The 19,971-nt window shown below is 54.9% G+C and overlaps 1 protein-coding gene across 2 annotated transcripts; it reads right to left on the reverse strand.

The window, feature by feature from the left end:
- Nucleotides 1-2,319: 2,319 nt before the first annotated feature.
- UBALD2 (UBA like domain containing 2) lies at nt 2,320-8,099 on the reverse strand. Of its 2 annotated transcripts, none has more exons than XM_045085868.1 (3): nt 7,738-8,099; nt 7,290-7,352; nt 2,320-3,477 (listed from the first exon to the last, which is right to left on the reverse strand). In XM_045085868.1, exons 1-3 carry the CDS (start codon nt 7,855-7,857, stop codon nt 3,160-3,162), a joined length of 501 nt encoding a protein of 166 aa, XP_044941803.1. In that variant the 5' UTR covers nt 7,858-8,099; the 3' UTR covers nt 2,320-3,159. The 2 variants fall into 2 exon arrangements, with proteins under 2 accessions (XP_044941803.1, XP_044941802.1); XM_045085867.1 differs by having other exon boundaries at nt 2,320-3,480.
- Nucleotides 8,100-19,971: the final 11,872 nt, after the last annotated feature.

Raw genomic sequence — 19,971 nt, forward strand, 5'->3', positions numbered from 1 at the left:
CAGCCCCAGTAGGAGCCGCTCTTACCCCTGCGGGCTCTCTCCTGACCTCCACGGGACCCCGAGGCTGCTGGCCTACGGGCTGGCCTGGCCCACTGGGGTGTTCCTGGCACATCCCTCGGGGATCAGGGCCCCAGCCACGTGGGAAGGTTTCTGGTTGCTTCCTCTACAGCTTACCCTTGAGTGGCGGCTGCCAAGGCAAAGAGGAACTGCCTGGCCTAGGCTGCTTCCCTGCTCCCCTTCCTCCTCCCCAGAAAGACTGAGAAGAAATGTGAGCAGAAGTGTGTCGGGAGGGGCTTAGCCAGGGGACTGCCATGTGCCCAGCAGCCCGGAGGCCTCGCCTTTGTACGGCCCCAGCCTGCTGGGCTCCACCGGGCCCCCAAGCGGCAAGAGGGTTCACTGCTATTCCAAGTCCTTGGGGCTGAAGGTCCTGGCAGGTTTGAGGGGACAGAGGAGCGAGGGGCGGCGGCTGAGTTCAGCAGGTATGGGATGAGCCCCCAGACCCCTCTGGGGCCCCGGGGATGAGGGAGACCCGCCCTCCCCTGGAGGCCTCTGAAGTCACAGACGCAGCTTTTCTGTCTTCAGGTCTGTTCTCATGGGAGGCCCCCAGCCCCACTCATCACCCCAACATAGGGAAGGGGTGTCTCACACAAGAGGCTCGCTTTAAGGTGGGAGGGGGTGGGGCGTCAGATCACACACGAAAGGAAAGTGTGGCAGGAAACTGCCCAGAAGAGGGTTTCTCCCCAGTCCCCTGTGGGCAAAGGAGGGTGTCATGGGGGTGGGGTAGGTGTTCCCTCCGGGCGGGGGGTGCTGTTTCCCTTGCTTTCCCCATGGGCCAAGATCCCCCTCCATCTTCTCCCAACGATCTAATGCCCTGGCTGGGTAAGAAGAGGGGAACAGCTTGAACCGGGGGGCCCGGTAGAAAGGTCTCACGCCAGGCACCCTTCTGTCCCCGAGCAGCAGAGCCAGCTCCAGCCCCTCTGCTCCTGCCCGGGCTCCCGTTTCTCACCCAGCCTGAGAGATGTCAGCAGGTTCCTGGCTCAGTGTCCCTGGCCTAGAATCCAAACTCACCAGCTTGGCAGGGAGGAGCAGAAGCAGGACAGCCCAGCCCTCCGTGCCCAGGCCTCCCCTGCGCCCAGACGAGGACGGGGAGTGGAGGACATTCCCCAGGCAGCGCAGGCCAGCCCCCATCCCCGCACCTGGGCCAGGCCGCCCACCCTCCCCAGGCTGTGGTCCCAGCGTGGCCGCCCACGGGCCCTGCAGGGACTTCCCCTCGCAGCCCCGGAAAGCACAGGTGGGCTGGCTTAGGGGTGAGGCCGGGAGGTGGCCCAGGGGCTTTCAACCAGGAAACAAAACTGGAAGGACGAACCCAGCCTCGGAGGAAACCATCCCATGCAGGGGGCAGAGGGCACGGCTGGCAGGTTCTGCTCGGCTCCACAGGGGCCGCTGCGCGGGCGGGCTGGAGGAGGTAGCCTGGCGTGCTCCCTAAGGCTCCTCTCAGATGTCACTCCCCCTCAGGCTATGAACCTCCAGCCCCTCCAGCCCCAGTCTACAGCAGGGTCCATCACAGGCCTCTGGCTGCTGAGGAGGGCGAGAACAAGCCTCCTCCCCCCAACGCACACACACACAAGCGCACACGTGTTTTAGGGGTCTTAGGGCACAGGGGGGTACAGGTAGCATCCCTCCTGGGGAACCTGGGTGGCTCAATCCTTAAGCATCTGCTTTCAGCTCGGGTCATGATCCCAGGGTCCTGGGATCAAGCCCCCATCAGGCTCCCTGCTGGGTTGGAAGTCTGCTTCTCCCTCCCACTCTCCCGCTTGTGTTTCCTCTCTTTGGCGGTCTCTCAGCCAAATAAAAAGCTTAAAAAAAAAAAAAGAAAAAAAAGGTAGCATCCACCACCTGGTTGAGGATCATTTAAGCAAAGGCCCCATTGGCCACTCAACACGCAGTCAGGGCCAGGCTAGCCCCAGGGACTGAGGATAGGGACAGAAGGGGCGGGCCCAGTGGGAGGATGCAGATGCCTTGGGACCTCGGGGAGCAGCTTCCCCACTACAGACAAGACAAAGGTTCCAGGGCCAAGTGCCAGCCTGCAGTGGGCCACACCGCAAGGGCCAAGAAAGGGAGAGGGTCACAGAAGCCAGTCAGACCCAGGCCCTCCTCTCCCTCCCATACTCAGCTGGACCCAGCTGGTCCTATCAATCCCCTGGTCCCGACACCCCTGATCAGAATACCCGGATCAGCCACCCCACACTGAAGCCCCGCCCCCCTCTTCCCAAGGGGACCCCTGTTCCTACCCAGGAAATAAAGGAACAGCAAACCAGGGAAGTTAGAAAAGTCTCTTTTAAGTTTTTAAATTAAAATTTCACCCTGGTGAGATGACTGATTTGGGAAGTAAATCCAAAGTCAAGCTCTCCACTCCGCCATCCACTCGGGTGAGACACACGGCGGGAGAGGCGGGACCCCCGCTGGGCAGAGCCTCAGCCCCTGACCCAGTCCAGCTCTTTAGTTCGGCACAAGCCCCATACATCCGGCTGGCGACAGGCGACACCGGAGACAGACAGAGCTGTGGGGCCACTGAGGAGCCAGCCACAAAGTCCAGGTGGGGAGCACTTGTGATGACCTCTGCACCTTTGGCCGCCAGGCGCTTCTGGGAGCCCCTGCTGTGGGACTCCTCCGAGCGGATCCGCGGTGGTCCTCTCGATTCCCGAAGGCATCAACTCCGAGAGGCAGCCAGCAGACCCCTCAGGGCTGCAGGTCACCCCACCTGGCTTGCAAGCACCTGCCCTGGGACGAGGGCTGGAGGAGGGGGTGCTGGCCCAAGGAGACGCTCCGGGCTTTCCCTGCTGACCCCAACACCGCAGCCAGCCGGCCTCGCTTCACATAACATTAGTTATATTTATATAGTCATATATATTATAGTTATATATTAAAAAGAGGAAAAAACTTGTCTGAAGAGAAACTCCTGAAGGACCCAAGTGGCTCAGGAAGTTTACTATCCCCCCCCCACCCACAAAAATTCTTTTATAAAATCTTCCAGTGCGCTCTTCAGGAAACCCCACCCACCCCCAGCTCCTCCCCCACCCCGGCCCTCCTGTGTCCCCCCGGCCCTGGACTGCCCCCCCCACGCCCCAGCTCCAGCCCAGCGCCTGGCGGCATCCAGTCTCATCTCTGGCCATCCACGGCAGCCACGGCTTTCTGCTGGGAGCCCCCCTGCTGTGCTCCGGGGGGCCACGTGGGCTGCGGGTGGTGCAGGTGGTGGAAGCTGTGGGCCGTGGGCGAGGAGGGCGGGATCCAGGCGGCCTGGTGGCTGGGCGGGGACGAGGCCCAGAAGGGGCTGAAGCTCGCAGGGGGGGAGCAGGCCACAGCCGTCATGGGGCTGTTGCTATTCTGCAAGCCCTCGGAGGCACGAAGCTTGGAGAACATGGCCAGTGCGTCAGGGAAGTTGGGTGGTGTGGCAGGTGTGTTGCTGGGGGTGCACATCTGCTGGGAGAGAACACAGGTGTCGGAAAGGGGGAGCCGGCCCGCAGCCCCCAACTTTGAGCCATCGTGCCCTGTGCACCCACAGGGCCTAGGGTGGGGCTCCCCCAGGCTGGCCACGCCTCCATTCCCATTTGCCAGTCCACGGGCAGCTTCAACAGGACAGAAGCCCCCCTCTCACCCCGAGCTAACACAAACAAAAAATAAGGACAAACCCTGACAATTTTTTTTTTTTTTTAACCAAAACCAAAGAGTGTTTCCTGCATGCCAGGTAGGGATGCCCAGAGGAGTGTCCGCAGCAAAGGGTTAAGTCCGACCAGAAGCCAGGGTGTCGGATTCAAGTGAGGACACAAAAGAGCAGCCCGGGACACGGGTGCTTAGCGCCTCGGTCTGGGTAAGAAACCAGCTGGCGCCCTCCATAATCCGCACTCAGCCGTTCCGAGGTCCTCGGTCAAAGGAAGGCAGCCAGACCCAAGGGTCTCCCTCCTCTGCCAACGGAGGACCTGCACCTTCTCGGCATCTGGGCTCACTCGGCTCCAGCCAGTGGCCCTGGAGGCTCTGTCTTCAGTATCTCGATGCCTGGGCACAGATGAGGAAACTGAGGCCCGGAGCTCAAGTCAACGGACCAAAACACACCAAGACTACAGGCTTCGAAGAGGGGATTCCTGGGCTCAGACTCCCAGGGTGGTGAGCGCCCCCCAACCCCCCGTGCCGAGAACTGCGGTGGGGGGGGCAGCTCTTCGGTCTCTAGCCAACTCTGACTCATCTGCACTTCACGCTTGGGCTCCCCAAGGATAAAAAGCAGGGATTGGGGCTTTCTGTGTCCCCACATCTCCCCCACGATGTGTTGGTAGGGTGCTGGCAGAGTCCGGCCTCTTCTGTCCCCTCAGCCCTCCTCCTCCTCAGCACCCCAACATCTGTTTTCTGCCAGGACCCTGGAAGGAAACCCCCCCCCACCCTCTCCAGTATCCCCCCCCCCTTTCTGATCAGGGACCCCAGCTGGGAGGAGCAAGGCCTGGAGGAGGGCGCTGTACAGTGGCGCTCCCTGAGAACATGGGGGGTGGCAGCCTGCCCCCTATCCCCAGCAGCTTGGTGGGGCCAGGGGGTGCCACCCAGAACTCTCTCACCCGACCTCGGGGAAGAGGCAGCAGAGAGCAAGGCCTGCAAAGCCTGTTCTGACCTCATAGCTTCTCTCTTTCCCAGGAAGCCACAGGAGTCCTTCTTTGAATTTCTCCTAATTTTAGCAACACCAGCCCCTCCCCCAGGCACGGGGCTGGGGGAGCAAGATTCTAGGGCTCTTCACCTCGCAGAGGGAGCTTTTCACAGCTCTGCAGTGAAATCCCAGCCAGAAACCGGGAGGGAGGCAAATCTGTCCTGTTAACTGGGCCAGCGCCCTCTCAGCAGCTGGGGAGCTGCAACCATTGTCTTCCTCAGGGGCGGCCACCCGAGTCCCGGCAGGCCTGGCCCCACCCAGACCACTTCCCTCCGCCCTCCACCACTCCCCGCCCCCCAGCCCGGGGCTGACTTCTCGGCAGCAGGAAACAATGAATGGGGGGTGGGGGCAGAGGCCAATTGCATCACAGCATCGTGACTTCCCCAGTTGGCCACGCCACTGAAGCCCGTCTCTACCACCACCCCACAGCAGAGAATGGCCTGCCTCTCCTGGACCAGGAGCATCCCGTGCCCACCGAGCCCTGTGAGCTCGGGCAAGTTCCTTAACCTCTCCGAGGGGCGCTCTACTTTGGTGAAAAGCTGGGGTTTGGGCCAGATGCTTGCAAAACCCCTCCAGTTGTAGTTCTAACAACTACAGAGGGGAGTTTGCCAGCCCTAAAGTACACCGTGTCCACTGCACCCTGCTTCCCAGCCAGGGCCTCACTCCCCTTCTCAGCGCCCCCCACAATTCAACCCGGACGCCCCTCCCACCCCACCTGGGAAGATGCCTCCAACTGTGTGACTGACTGTACAGTAATCTACCAGACAGTCATTTATTAGCTACTCATGCCCTGGGGTCACTTCTGGTGTTGCTATCTTGCCACTACTGTCCTCTTGTTCTTTTTTAACTTTTTTCCTTTGATTTATTCTCTCAAAAAATTACAGACTCCTTGAGGGCAGGAATGGCATTCTCTGCTGTGCTGATGAAGTACGCAATGGGCAGTGGATTGATGGATACACTGATTATAATATTACAAAACCTGCCTTGAGGAAAGCTTTAAAAGCTTTAAAAGCTGGCTGGCCCAGCTGGAAAAGCATGCAACTCGATGTTGGGGGTCCTGAGTTCCAGCCCCACGTGGGGTACAGAGCTTCCTTACATAAATTTTAAAAAAGATTATAACCCCTTGGGATTTGCAGAGAAGGTATAACAAGGTCTAAAGGGGCCTCTAGTCCCTGCTCTCCTGGGTCAGTCTCCCTTTTCACAGCATCACAGAATGGCTGTGCTGGAAGCCCCTGGGCTTTTTCAAATGGCTACAAGCTGGTGCAGGGGACCTCAAGGCTCTTTAGAGAGCTGGGAGCTGGGGTGCTCCTAGGCTCTGCTGCACAGTGGGAGCCAGAGCTCTCCCCATGTTCAAGTGCAGGGGAGGGTCTCCTAGAGATGACCCCTCTCAGTTTAGGAGGAGCCTGACCTTAGCCACCACATCCCTGCAGCTCCCACAGCTGTCCCACTGTACTCCAGTATGTGTTTCTCTTCTGATTTATACACAGCATCAGCCATTCCAAGTGAAGAGCTGTTTAAAAGGTCAAGATAGACCCTTCTACTAGTCCTTTGCAACTAGATGACAACAGGGCACCAAGGACAAGACACAGCACGGGAACCTCGTGCCGCTTCTCCAGGAAAGGCAGCAGCACTGAGAAAAGAGCCATGGGTAAGGACACCAAGTGTTAAAAATGCCAGAAATGCAATCAGAAAGCCACAACAGATCTCCTGGGGAATCGTGTTTTACAATCCCCTTGGTGGAGCCCAGTCCCTCCTCCCCCAGCAGAGCTAATAGGTAACTAGCGGGGGTGGGGAAGGGAGGGGAAGGCATTCAAGCCTCTGAAGTGAAAGCCAGGTCCTGGTGCCCCTGGAAAGCAGGACACCCCACTGGCCAGGAGGGCAAAGGCTCAGGCCAAGAGGGCCAGCCTGGAAAAGAGAAGAAAGCACACCCAGCCCCGGACCGCTCTGTTTCCTGTACTTTGGGTCTTCACACACTGAGATTAAATGCAAATTCTTGTCCTTATCTCGTCAAAATCCGACCCTCCTCCACACTCGGGGCCTGTCCCTTTTCCAACAACAGGAAAGAGGGAGCGGGGCTCTCAGGGTAGAGCTCAGCTCCCGGAACCAGGGTGGATTTGTCCCCTTCCTGTTCCCCGCAGAGCTGGGTTGTTTGATGGGGGCTCCCCGTCAACAGACACCCCCACCCAGCCCCCAGCGCCCCCGGGGCCCTTCACTCAGGGCGCCCAGCCCCACCCCCCCCCCGACGGTGGTTTTCATCCGAGCCCCCTCCCCACCCGCGGCCCCCGGCCACTGCCCGGCAGCCCCGCCCGCTGGTCCCGGGGAGCGCGCCCGGCACAGGCCCGCGCTCGAGGGTCCGGCAGCCCCCGGGCCGCGCCGCGAAGTTGGGCGAGCCAGGCGGCCCCGGGAGCCGCTCTTTCCTGGAAGACATTTTGGCTCTTTGTTTACATCGCGGCGCGGCGCTCCCCGGCAACATGGCTGTCACCGCCGGCGGCTGACAGCGGCCCCCGGCCCGCGCCCGCGCCCGCGCCCCCGGCGCGCTGCGGGCCGCCGAGGACGCCCCCGCTCCCCGCCCGCCCGCCCGCCGGCGCCCGGACCCACTTACCATCTGGTGGTGGTGGTGGCTGTTGGGAATGTTGGTTTCTTGGAAGAACGTGCTCAGGGCGGTCTGCGGACAAGCACAGCGGCAGGGCGGCGGTTAACGGGGCCGCGGCGGGAAGCCCCCCGCCCACCAGCGCCCGGCCGGCCCGGCCCCGCCAGCACGGGCTCCTCCGCCGTGTCCCCTCGGCCGGCCCGGCCCGCGGCGCGTCAGGGGGCGTCCCCGGGCCGCGCGCCGGTGGCGGGAGGGGGGGAGGTGTCGCCGGCAGGGTCCCCCACCCCCACCCCGCGCCCCCCCCCCGGGCCCGCGCCCCACGCCACACCGCGCGGCCGCCGACCGCCGGGCCGGGCGGCGACACACACAGAGCTCCCCGTCCCGGCGGCGCGCGGCCGGCCGCCCCCCCACCCCCGGCTCCCCCGGCTGCCCCGACACCCGGGCCTCGGGCCGCGCGCACCTCGAACTGCCAGTGGGCCGCCTGCAGCAGCTGCTTCGCCTGGTCGGCCGCGCAGCCCGCGGCCAGCACGAACTGGTTGATCATGACCTGGTGCCGCAGCTCGTCCATGTTCACCGACATGGCTTCGGCGGCCGCGGGAGGCCGGACGCCCTCGGCTCGCGCTCGCCGCCGCCCGCCCGCGGCCTCCGGACCCTCGCCGCCCGCCGCCCGCCCGGCGAGTGTCCCGGTCCGGCTCCCGCGGCCGCCGACACCACAAACAACGGCGCGGGGCGGGGCCGGTGTCCAACGTTCGGGGGCCGCGAGCCGCCGCCGCTGATTGGCCCGCGCCGCTCGGCCTGCGCCCGGCTCCGGTGCGGACGTTCGATTCGAATCCTGCGGCCTGCGGCCCGCACTGTTTCTCTTTTCGCCCGGCCGCGCCCATTGGCGGAGGTCGGCGCCGTGGGGCTGCCCGGCATTGGTCGGCCGCTGTGTTTTGGCTCGTCCCGGCTCCTGGTTGGCCGCGGCCGGGAGTTTGGGGCGGAGCCGCGCGCGCTGATTGGCTTTCCGGGAGCCCGTTTGAACTCAACTTGAAAACCTGGAGTGTCTGCTGATTGGCCGAGGGCCCTGTGTTTGCTGTTGTAGGCTTGGGGGTGGTGCGGCCAAGTTCATTCATTACTTCATTGAAACTGAACATGCTCAGCTGGAAAAGCAAGACAGAGTGGCTTTGACTCATTTCCTCTGAAAGATGTGGTCATCTCGAGAAGCAGAATGATCAAAATAGAAAACAGACAGAGGCTTTGCAGCTGCTCAAGTCTCAAAACTGTTTATTTTTTTTTAAAAACTTTCAAGCAGCTCTACTTCTTTTTTTTCTTCTCCTGTTACTGAAATACAAGGTACCCGCTTTCTGCCTCCTTTCAGTCCCGATCCTCCCCAAAGCCCCAATGGTCTCTTCCTGGTTATTGGACCAAAAACATTGCTCTCTGAGCCGATGTTAGCATAGGCGAAGCGTAGTTGCAAGGAGGAAAAATTAGTGACTTTCTCAGTCGTTAATATGCCAAGCCTGGAACTTTTCCTTTTCTGAAGTCGCCGGAACTCGCTGAAGTTTTAATTTCTACCATCTTTCTAAAAGTAGCGTTTCTAGGGGCGCCTGGGTGGCCCAGTTGGTTAAGCATCTGCCTTCGGCTCCGGTGATCCCAGGGTCCTGGGATGGAGCCCCTTGTCCAGCTCCCTGCTCAGGGGGGAGTCTGCTTCTCCCTCTGCCCCTCCCAACCCTTGCTCGCTCGCTCTCTCTCTCTCAAATAAATAAATAAAATCTAAAAAAAAAAAAAAAAAAAGTCTTTCTATACCAGCATTGGCTCTCAACCCCAGCTGTTTAAAAACAAGATTTGTTTATGTGTGCAGAGCTTCCATATTCTGGATAAGGATGTGACCTTCAGGGGCGCCTGTCTGGCTCAGTAGGAAGAGCGTGTGACTCTTGATGTTGAGGTTGTGAGTTTGAGCCCCACCTTGGGTGTAGAGATTACTTAAAAATAAAATCTTAAAATAAAAAAAAAAGGATTTGACCTTCTGGGCTGTGTGTCTGGGAACTGTAGGTGTGGGGAAGGAACTAGGGGTTTAGACGGACTGAGGAAGGGACAGAGAGGTTTGGAAGGTAAATATTGCTAGGGATTCACTGTTAGAATTTGTTTCTGAAAAACTTGGTAAGTTTTTGCATCTGAAATATCAATCCCACGGTATGTTGAAATTAGTTAAGGGTCTGCAGAATAGAAGGTTAGAAGCAAGCAAGCCCTGGTTCTATTTTGACTTTGCCTAAAGCAAATGTAAGTCTCTAAGAAAACTTGACCACATAAAAAATAAAATATAAATAAGGGAAAAAATTACACCCTATGATTATGTACTGACGAAAAATGGCCTCGGGCATTATAATGAGCTTGTTGCGTTTAGTTAGTCTTTTTGTTTGTTTGCTTACTTGTTTGTTTATTTTTTTTAAAGATTTTATTTCTTCATTTGACAAACAGAGAGAGAGAGGGAGTAGGGGGAGCGGCAGGCAGAGGGAGAAGCAGGCTCCCTGATGAGAAAGGAGCCTGATGCGGCTCGATCCCATGACCCTGGGATCATGACCTGAGCTGTAGGCAGCCGCTTAATGACTGAGCCACCCAGGTGCCCATGTTTGTTTATTTTGAAGGGGAAGGAGTCAGCTTTTTGACTGCTTCTTTTGCCATCATGAAATGCACGCCGGCTGAGCCCTAGAGTGTGGCTGGAGAGTCAAGCACGGCTTGCAGCCCTTCCCTTCCAGTAATTGCAAGGTGAAAACAAAAGTAAGCAGACAGCAGCATGTATTGCCAGGGAGCTCAGGCCACAAGCAGCCCCAGAACAAGGAAGTACTGTCACTGTGGGGCTCCAGTTTTCACAAGTACATACAGGTGGCAAGCATGCCACAACCATGAGTAGCAGGATTTACCTGGGCAGAGGCCTTTCAGCCCGCAGGAACCCTTGGGTCTGAATTAAGAACTTCTCTAGGAAGAGAAGCGTCCTGAAAACAAAATCGCCAAACCTTTTTTTCTACCCCCCTCCCCCACCAGGCTATCAAGGCTGTTTATTCTGAACGTTTCTTTAATGTTTACTGTTTGCAGGTACCAGTGTCACAGCTGGGGTCTCCTGGGCAAGGCGTGGAGGACCGAGCCCCCAAGCCGGAGGGACTCTGGCTCTGTGGGTGTAAGGTCACTCTGGGCAGCGAGAGGGAGAGCAACAGACCTCTGTCTCTGATCTGTGGCCGTGAGAGGTGGAAATGCTCTGTCAATACTTTGGCTTCTGAGAATCTGGTTGGAGAGGAATGAGGGTAGGGCTTCCTTTTCTCAGGCCTGTTAACGCGGGAGTGTCGGGAGTGTCGCTGTCCTGGGAGCTCAGGGAGAACGAATGAGGTCATGTTTGTAGAGGGCTTTGAGCTGCTGGGATGAAAGCAACTCTCCAAGTGCGAGGTATTATTAACCGAAGGTATCATTATTTTAATCTGAGAGGACAATGTGCGGCAGGTAAAACGGCAATAAAAACACGCCCATTAATAACAAGTCAAACAGTAGTAGCCTCAGAAGGAAGAAAATCCTCATTCCATCAATGGTCCGAGCTAGAGAGAGAGAGACGCTCTCACCAGTATTTCCTGGGGTGGCTCCCAAGGATGTTGTGAATGGAAGTCAGGGAGTGGGACTGAGACAGGGGACAGCAGCCAGAGCCACAGCAAGCACTCCCTGCGAGCCACGCTCCTTTCTAGGAGGTTAATGTCAGCGAACTCATTTCGATCTTCACGACAATCCAGAGTCCCATGTCATGTGCCAGGCAGGTAAGGCACACGGGAGGGTAGGAGCCTCCTCAAGGTCACAGTAGTTAAGAAGTAGTATGGGCTGGGGTCTAGTTCCAGAACCTCGCGGTTACCCACTACCACATGCCTCCTTCCTTCCTGCTGGAGTAGTTGCCTTGTCCACACAAGGGCTGTCAAGGGCACTGGGATTTCCACTGGGGGCACTTGAACATGAGTGAGCCCCCCTTGGGGGAAAGGGGGGCACCAGCTCTCTTGGTATCTTGGTATCTTCGTATTTCTTATTTCTCTATTGCTTCAAGTTTCCAGGACAAAGGGACAGGTGGCCAGGAGAAGCAGAAAGAAGTTGGGAGAAGGCAAGGGAGGGTGGGAAGGATGCCCGTGCCAGGATAAGGCAGCCTGAAGGCCACCAGGCAGCTGGCTGAGGCTGGGGGACCGGCCCAGGAAGCGGGGCTCAGGTGCTAACGGGTGCGGGACGGCTCCCTTTCCCTGTCTCGGACTCCCGATGCTACGGCTCGCTTTTGTGTGCTTCCCACAACATAAGTTGTGCTACCCCTTTTCAGTGAAAATTGATGCTATTTCTACTATGTAGAGTGGGTTAGGAAGACCTTGTCACTTCGAAGCACTAATTTTTTTTTTTTTCTCGTCTTTCTCCTTAAAGAGGATGAGGGCTGGCGCAGCAGTGCTCTCTCTGCTCCAGGCAAAACCCAGTTCTCCGCGGTCACGGAGATTTACATCTATTGAGAATGTACTATGAACCCAACTCTGTGTTAAAACCTTTGTTTGAAATACCTTGTTTAATAAGGTAGTTACTTTATTTAACAACCCGGATGAGGTGTTGTTAGGTGATAGGGACTGTGCCTGTCCCCAGTTAGCAAGTGAGAAAAGCAGGGGCAGAGAGGGTAAGTGACTTGCTCAAGGTCACTCGGCTACCTCAGGGTGGAACTGAGCTCTGGGCTTGGCTGCTTGTGTTTGCCCCCCGAGCTGGTGCTCTTAAATATCAGCATCTACTTTCTGTCCCTGCCTGCCCCCTGGCATGCATCTTTTCTCCACCGTCGATGTTACTAGAAAGATAGAAAAGCCAGTCTGGGTTGTTGAAAGTAGCAGAAAGGTCAAAGCCATTCCACAAGGGATGAGTTCATGCTGGTTTACACCAGATTACATTTTCACCAAACGTCCCATGTCCCCCAAGGGACAAAGGCCATACCACGCCCGGCATCATTAATGGCATTTCCTAAAAGCAGCATGGGTGGCCTGCACTGCACTCCGTGTCCTGGGCCAGCCCTGTGATAAGGCGGCCCCGCCTTCCGTTGCCGGGTGTATCTCAGGGTAGGTGAGTCTCCGGCAACCTTTCCAAGGGACACTGGAGGCTGGGTCTTTGCCAAGGCAGAGAAAAAGGCAGGGTAGAGAGACAACTTTCTAAGGAAGGGTCTCCTTCTGAGGGGCCTTCTATTGTCCCCTTGGACTCAGGCTCCCAGCACTTTCTCTCGACCATTTACGAGTTGGCGGGCACCGAGCTGGGCCTCTGTAGCCACACCCTTGCGTTCAAAACAGAGCAGGCCCGTTGCTGTGGCCGCTGCTTTACGACCTTCTTACCTGACCCACTGTTGTTGTTGTTGTTTTTTTTTTTTTTTTGAGAAATATATCACACCCCAAGAGTTTGTGTATAACCTACGCACGGTTGGAGGAATGAAGAGCAATCACCCATGTACCCAACACAGAACCCAAGATGTCCAAGACTAGTACCTTCGAAAACTCTCACGTGAGCCTCCCCAAAAGCATACCCTCCTTTCCTTCCAGACCAGAATTCTCAAGTTTGCACTCATCATTCCCTCGCTTTTCTTTGTCGTTTACTTTTGTACGTCTGTATCTCCAAACGAGGCACTGTGGGCGCAACAGATTGATTTTTTGCTGGATGTGATTCGCTCTTCTTCCCTCCGGCCTCTCGCATTAACTCTGCTGGGTGAGCTCTGTGCCCCTGAGCCCTTACCACCATGGGTCTCTCACAAACAGGGCTGGCTCTCTTGTTCTCTTTTCCATGACCCCAGACAGAAACTCTGATCTGAACTAACAATCATAGGTGGTAGAGGAGATAAGAAGGCTCCTTGGGGCGCCTGCGTGGCTCGATGGGTTAAAGCCTCTGTCTTCAACTCAGGTCATGATCTCAGCGTCCTGGGATCAAGTCCCGCATCGGGCTCAGCGGGGAGCCTGCTTCCTCCTCCTCTCTCTCTGCCTGCCTCTCTGCCTGTTTGAGATCTCTGTCTGTCAAATAAATAAACTCTTTAAAAAAAAGAAAAAAGGAAGGCTCCTTAGGGGAGGAAGAAGTGTAGCTGGCACGGATTCAGGGAGATAGAAGGAGCACGAAAGGAATGTTCAAGGAGGGAACGGAGTGAATCAAGTCACAGAGTTACTTTGAAAGTGAGTTCATAGCAAGGAGGATTCAAGGAATCTACTGGGCGACAGGCTGGGCATGACGCTTAGCTTGGATAGGCGAGGGTTAGAGTGGACCTGCTCCTGGCAGTGGGGTCGGGGGGCGGGGTTAGTATCCTTCCCTTTATTTCCAAAAAATGGCACTTGCTTTCTCAAGGTAGTGCAGAGACTCCTCAAATTAATCATGTCGGGGTTCCTGGGTGGCCCCATGGTTAAACCTCTCTGCCTTTGGCTCGGGTCATGGTCTCAGGGTCCTGGGGTTGGGTCAAGCCCCACATCAGGCTCTCTGCTCAGCAGGGAGCCTGCTTCCCCTCCTCTGTCTGCCTGTCTCTCTGCTTACTTGTGATCTCTCTCTGTCAAAAAAATAAATAAAAATCTTAAAAAAAAAAAAAAAATCTGCCTTTGGCTCATGTCCTGATCCTGGAGTCCTGGGACTGAGCCCCACATCAGGCTCCCTGTTCAGTGGAGAGCCTGCTTCTCTCTCTCTCCCTGCTTGTGCTCTCTCTTTCTCTCACTCACTCACACTCTCTGTCAAATAAATAAACAAAAATATTTTTAAAACATTAGTCAGGTCCGGCTGAGCTCTGTTCCGTCAATTACGATCCTAAGGCCTTACTTCTCAACCACACAAAGTTTGCTGCGGTTTGGTGACTCTTAAGAACTGCCCTCCGGGCAACGACTTGATGACCCAGACTGTGCGAGTTTCTACGATCCTGAAGCTCCCAGTTGGTAAACTCTAGCTCTTTGGGTGGGGTGGGGGGGGCTGCCTGTTTTTATAAATAAAGTTTTATTGGAACACAGTCATCCTTACTTGTTCATGTATTATCTGTGATCGCTCCTGCACTACGGCACAGCTGAATAACTGCAGTATGGATCTCAAAGCCTGAAAGGTTTCCTATCTGTCCTTTACGCTCCGTGGAACATTCCAGCAGCCAGTTCGAGTGCTGGACAGTCGAGCCTTGGGAATTAGGTGTTTTAGCCCGGAAGTAACACACCTCTGTTCATGGTTCCTTGTCCAGAAGAATCGCGTGGCCTCTCCTAACCCAGGGGGAAGTGAGAAATAGAGACCAGGGTACTGGCGATTACAGCGACCATGCGGCTCTTCCCCAGGCACGAGGCTGTTGGGCAGTGAGGATGAGGCTATTGTCTCCTGCTTATCTCTAAATCCCAGAGGCGCAGAGGGAATTTGCGTGGCGTAGGATTCAGCAGACCAGAGGGCAAAGCTGAAGAGTCTGGAGTTTCTTTCTTTCTTTCTTTTTTAAGATTTTATTTATTTTTTTGACAGAGAGAGAGAGATCGCAAGGAGGCAGAGAGGCAGGCAGAGAGAGAGGGGGAAACAGGCTCCCTGATGAGCAGAGAGCCCGATGTGGGGCTCGATCCCAGGACCTGAGATCCATGATCTCAGCCGAAGGCAGAGACTTAACCCGCTGAGCCACCCAGGCGCCCCAAGTCTGGAGTTTCTGATGAGTTGCCGCTTGAGGTTTCAGGAATGTTCAGGAACACAGGAAGTCAGGGCAAGTCCTGGAAGAGATGTGTTTGGTTAAAATAAAGTCCCTGATCTTTTTTTGCAAGTTTAGCAGTGATAGGTGCCCATTTCCTCTAGGAACACAGGGCACCTTGGGGTGAACATTGGACGTGGGCTATTTCCTGACCCGAAAAACCCAAGCCGCACGGATCATTTCTTGGACCAAGCATGGGCGCTGTAAATAAACACAGGGCAGCATTCCGCATAAAGAGGAAGGAAGTATTTACTGAGAACAAGAGCCCTGGGTTGTACACAACAGAGTTGGGAAACCACCAGATTGTGCCTCCACACTAGCAGTGCCCAGGCCTAGCCTGTCCCCCGGGTCCCGAGAGCAGTCAGAGAAAATCCCGTGTCCTGTCCTTCAGGAGCCTCCAGACCAGAGCTGCCCCACTGACCAGACTGGGTCCGGAGCCCGGACACCAGAAGGGACGGCTCCCGGAGACAGGGCATCTGTCCACGTCCGAAGGCAGTCACCAGGCATGGGGTCCGCAGAATTTATAGGAGGGTAAGGGTTTTCGTCTCCCAGAGCTCTTGGAGAGAAGTTCAAGGCCAAAAAGGATTTCTATAGACAAGAGGACATAGAGAGGCAAAGGGATTGTTAAAAAATAATCCTAAAGGGGGAAAAAAAAAGGTCCTAATTCAGATAAGGAGATGCTGTGGAAGGAAGTGGGTAGGATAAGGAAGGCAGATTAAATACGCAGGGAGGCCAGGCAGAGGTGGGGCTAGAACGAGCGCCCGATCATTGCCCCTTATTACCGACACCACGAAGACTGAACAGTCGGAACCACTCTGTCGGCTCGGGGACCAGCAGTCCTGGCACTGCGTTCCCATGGAAGCTGGTCTGAGACTGGCAGTCTGAAGTTCTGGGGAAGAACCGGGGCTTTGGATTCAGATGAACCGCAGGCAAGTTCCTGCTGCCTCCATCTCCCTGAGGGAGCTTGAGTTTTGCTTATCTCTTAGGGTTGTTTTAAAGATTCAGTGAGATAATCCATTCAAAAGCACTTGGATGGAGTGATTGCGCAAAAATCATTATTCTTGGGGTGCTTGGGTGGCTCAGTCGGTTGAGCGACCAAGTCTTGATTCCAGGTCAGTTCCTGATTTGGCAGGTGGGGGCGGGGTGGTCCCGAGACCCCGAATGCTTGGGCTCAGGCTCGGTGCTCAGCGGGGAGTCAGCTTGAAACTGGATCCCTGATCCCTCTCCCTCCCGCCTCTGCCCCTTGTCCTCCCCCTACATACATGTGAGCGTGTGCTTGAGCACTCTCTCTGAAAGAAATAAATAAAAATCTTTAAAACAAAACAAAAATGATTCTTCTTTGGGGCACCTGACTGGCTCAGTCGGTAGAACAAGCGACTCTTGATCTCCGGGTTGTGAGTTGGAGCTCCACATTGGGTGTAGAGATTCCTTAAAAAACAAAAAACAAAAAAAAAAAAAACTTAAAAAAAAACGATCAGGGGCGCCTGGGTGGCTCAGTTGGTTAAGCGTCTGCCTTAGACATGGGTCGTGATCCTGGGGTCCTGGGATCAAGACCGGCATCAGGCTCCTTGCCTCTTCCTTTGCTACTCTTCTCCCTCCTTCTCTCTCTCTCTCTCTCTCTCTGTCAAATAAATAAATAAAATCTGAAAATAAAATAAAATAAAAATAAAAATATGGAAAACAATGTATTCAGTCCTTTGGTTGGGGGTGTGCGTTCAAAGAAACCTAAGACCAGGTTGGCAGGTAAACTGGCTCAGGGCGTGGGCGAAGCCCTGATGGGCAGCATTTGTTGGTTTCTGTGCTTTAAATAGTCTCATTATGGCCAATTTCAAGCTACCAACAGTTTAACAACTGGTTGGCAAAATTCCTGAACAATCAGCTGGAGAGAACAGGCCCCAACCCAATGAGCTTTCTTTCTAGTTAGCAGATGACAGGTGAGTGCAAAGTTAACAGTAGCGACTCACAGATACACCCCCGGCCCCGGGATCCACAGAGGACTGATAACAGATTTTTAGGAGCTAGAGGGCCATTTGGGGGTGGCCGTCTGTTTGAGTGCAGGGACTGAAGCTGTTGCCTTTCAGGGAGGATTTCTATACCTCTCTATACCTTGTCTAATTGAACGTCCAGACAGCGCTGTGCTATCCTCACGTCATTTATAGAGGAGGAAAGTAAGGCTCAGGGAGATGCGAGGGTGTTCCCAGGGCACACAGACAATAGCAGAAGAGCTGGGTTTTGGACCTTGTCCTACATGTAAGTATCAGATGAGTTATACAGAAAATTATTCATGCACTGGGACTTCTATGAACGAAGAATCAGCGGTGGGCCAGGGTTCTCAGAGGAGGCTTCATGGAGGAGGTGGGATTTCATCTGAGGGGGGGATTCATCTCTGCACACAGGAGTGGCACCCGTAGAAAGGTTTTCCATGAACAAACACATGAACAGGAATGAGAGCTGCATTCGGGGTACAAGTAGGTTATATGGGAAGCAGAGGAAAGAAATACCTCAGGGGAAAACACTTGTCTTGCTTAGATAATAGGGAGTTACTGAAGGTATATGGGCAAAGGAGTAGCGTACCAGGAAAGTTAACCCAAGAGTGATTTTTATTTTTTATTTTTTAAAGGGTTTTATCTATACATATGAGAGAGAACCGGGGTGGGGGCAAGGGAGGGGGAGAGGCAGACTCCCTGCTGAGCAGGGAGCTGGACCTGGGGCTTGATCCCAGGACCCTGAGATCATGACCCAAGTTGAAGGCAGACCCGTAACCCACTGAGCCACCCGGCGACCCCACCCCTACCCCCCACAGGTGATTTTTAGAAGCAGGACCAAGAAGCAGGAAGACCAGAGAGGAAGCTAATGAAATTGCCAGACGTCTTTTCATACATAGATTTCATCTTGTAATATAAAAGATAACAGTATATAACTAAGCAATATAATAATACTAAGCAATATTATGCACCAATATAATGGTGCGTAAAAAAAATCTAGGGCTTCCAACAGTACCGTGAGAACCACAACAGTAGGCAGTATCTGTTTATTACTCTGGAGGCTCAACGCAGAGTCTTTGAAGTGCCCTAATGAGGATGATAGTTATCACTTAAGTAAACAAGGAATTAGCTCAGGAATAAACATGTTGTTGTAAATGAAGTCACTGAATCCTGGGCCTGGGGTGGACTTTAGCCCGTACTCAGGCTTTAGCAGAAACACACCACTGGTGTGTATAGGGCACTTTTAACCTGCTTGTTAAGAATCTGATCTGACCTCCGTGGCTGCTCTAGCTCCCTTCTTCTCATCCGCGCTTTGGTTCCTGTGCCTGCAAGGAGTTAGGTGAAGATCTGACCTCAGCTCCAGTTTCCCAGGAGTAGAGGGGGAAGTGCCACTGAGAGAAGCTCAGGGTTTTCTTATTCCTACTTGAGCGTGGGTGTGGACAACATCCGTGCAACCCGGTTTATCGCCCACTGCAGGCGCACGGTTTGAGCTGGGTTTCGGAGCTTTCCCCTTGGATTGATTTGTCCTCTTACACTGGCCCTGGCTGCAGCTGCCTCATCTGTCAGGAGCAGGGGTGGGACTAGATGACCTTTAGGCTTCTTGCAGATCTAATGCTCCAGCCAGGACATGCATGGTCCAGAAACCCTAGGAGAAGAGCAAGAATTCGTTCTCACTTTCTTCCTTTGCATAGTTGAACATTGGTTAAAGAGGAGCACGGGGGCTGTTGCCTCGCTGCCTCTCTCACACTCTGGTTTCTCCGGGTCGCTGGGCTTTTTGCCTGCCTGGTATGTTTACCCGAGAAGGGCAGAAGGGGCAGCAGAGTGGATACTGGGCTGAAATGTTCGTGATGTGTTCTTTTCACAATGTCTTCATTGCACAGAATGTACAGCCCCAGGTGGGGCTGAGCCCCAAATCAAAAGCAGTGCTGGGCAGATTAAGGCAGAAGTGAGCGTACTGAAACAAGCTAACAGGGTCTAGTATTTGATAGAACGATCTGGAAGTCAACTGAAATCGGGGCTCTGGGTGGCTCAGTCTGTGAAGCGTCTGCCTTCAGCTCAGGTCATGATCCCGGGGTCCTGGTCCCAAGCCCCTCATTGGGCTCCCTGCTCTGTGGGGAGCCTGCTTGTCCCTCTCCCTCTGCCCCCGACTTGTGATCTCCCTCCCTCTCTCTCAAAGTAAAAAAAAAAAACACACACACACACACACAAAAAAAAAACAACACTTTAGTGGACCTAAACTAAAATAAAGTGTAATAGAACAGATTCTCCTAATTTTTTTAAACTAGTGCTCAAGGGGCGCCTGGGTGGCTCAGTGGGTTAAGCCTCTGCCTTTGGCTCGGGTCATGATCCCAGAGTCCTGGGATCGAGCCCTGCGTCGGGCTCTCTTCTCGACAGGGATCCTTCTTCCCTTCCTCTCTCTCTGCCTGCCTCTCTGCCTGCTTGTGATCTCTGTCTGTCAAATAAATAAATAAACTCTTTAAAAACAAAACAAAACAAAAAACTAGTGCTCGAATAGGATTCATGTTCCAGGTCCCTCATTTCTGCAGATGCCAGATGCCTAGACAATGGGGCTAAAATGAGGGAGAGGCTGTTGGGGCGCCCCCCTGGCCGTGAGCACGAGCGCCACCTGAAGCCGACGCATCCTGGCACCTTACTCTCCTCACCCTGGGCTCAGCTACGCAGGGCATCCCAAGCATCGCCTTTCATTTCGGTCTTACATGGAAAAGTCAATTAAGAAGCTAGAGACCCAGCTGAAGTTTGCAGCGGAGCGAACAGTTCTCCTTTGTTAGCGGCACACAGCTGAGGAGGAAATTAACAATGAGGAATTCGCATTTGGCAAGAAGCAAAATATGAAAGCCTGATTGCTGGCTTCCTAATGGACAAGGTTATTTTCCTCAACGGAGAGCGTTAGGTTGCTCGAGGAACCATCTGCACGGTCTGAAAGCATTTGGGATCAGACCCCTCCGTCGGCGTCAGCCTCGTCCACGGATCTGGAGTAGGATGTGAAATTCTCTTTGGGTCGTTTTAG

Source organism: Mustela putorius, unplaced genomic scaffold (assembly GCF_011764305.1).
Source record: "Mustela putorius furo isolate JIRA1106 unplaced genomic scaffold, ASM1176430v1.1 tig00000873_pilon_pilon_pilon, whole genome shotgun sequence".
NCBI classification, from domain to species: domain Eukaryota; kingdom Metazoa; phylum Chordata; class Mammalia; order Carnivora; family Mustelidae; genus Mustela; species Mustela putorius.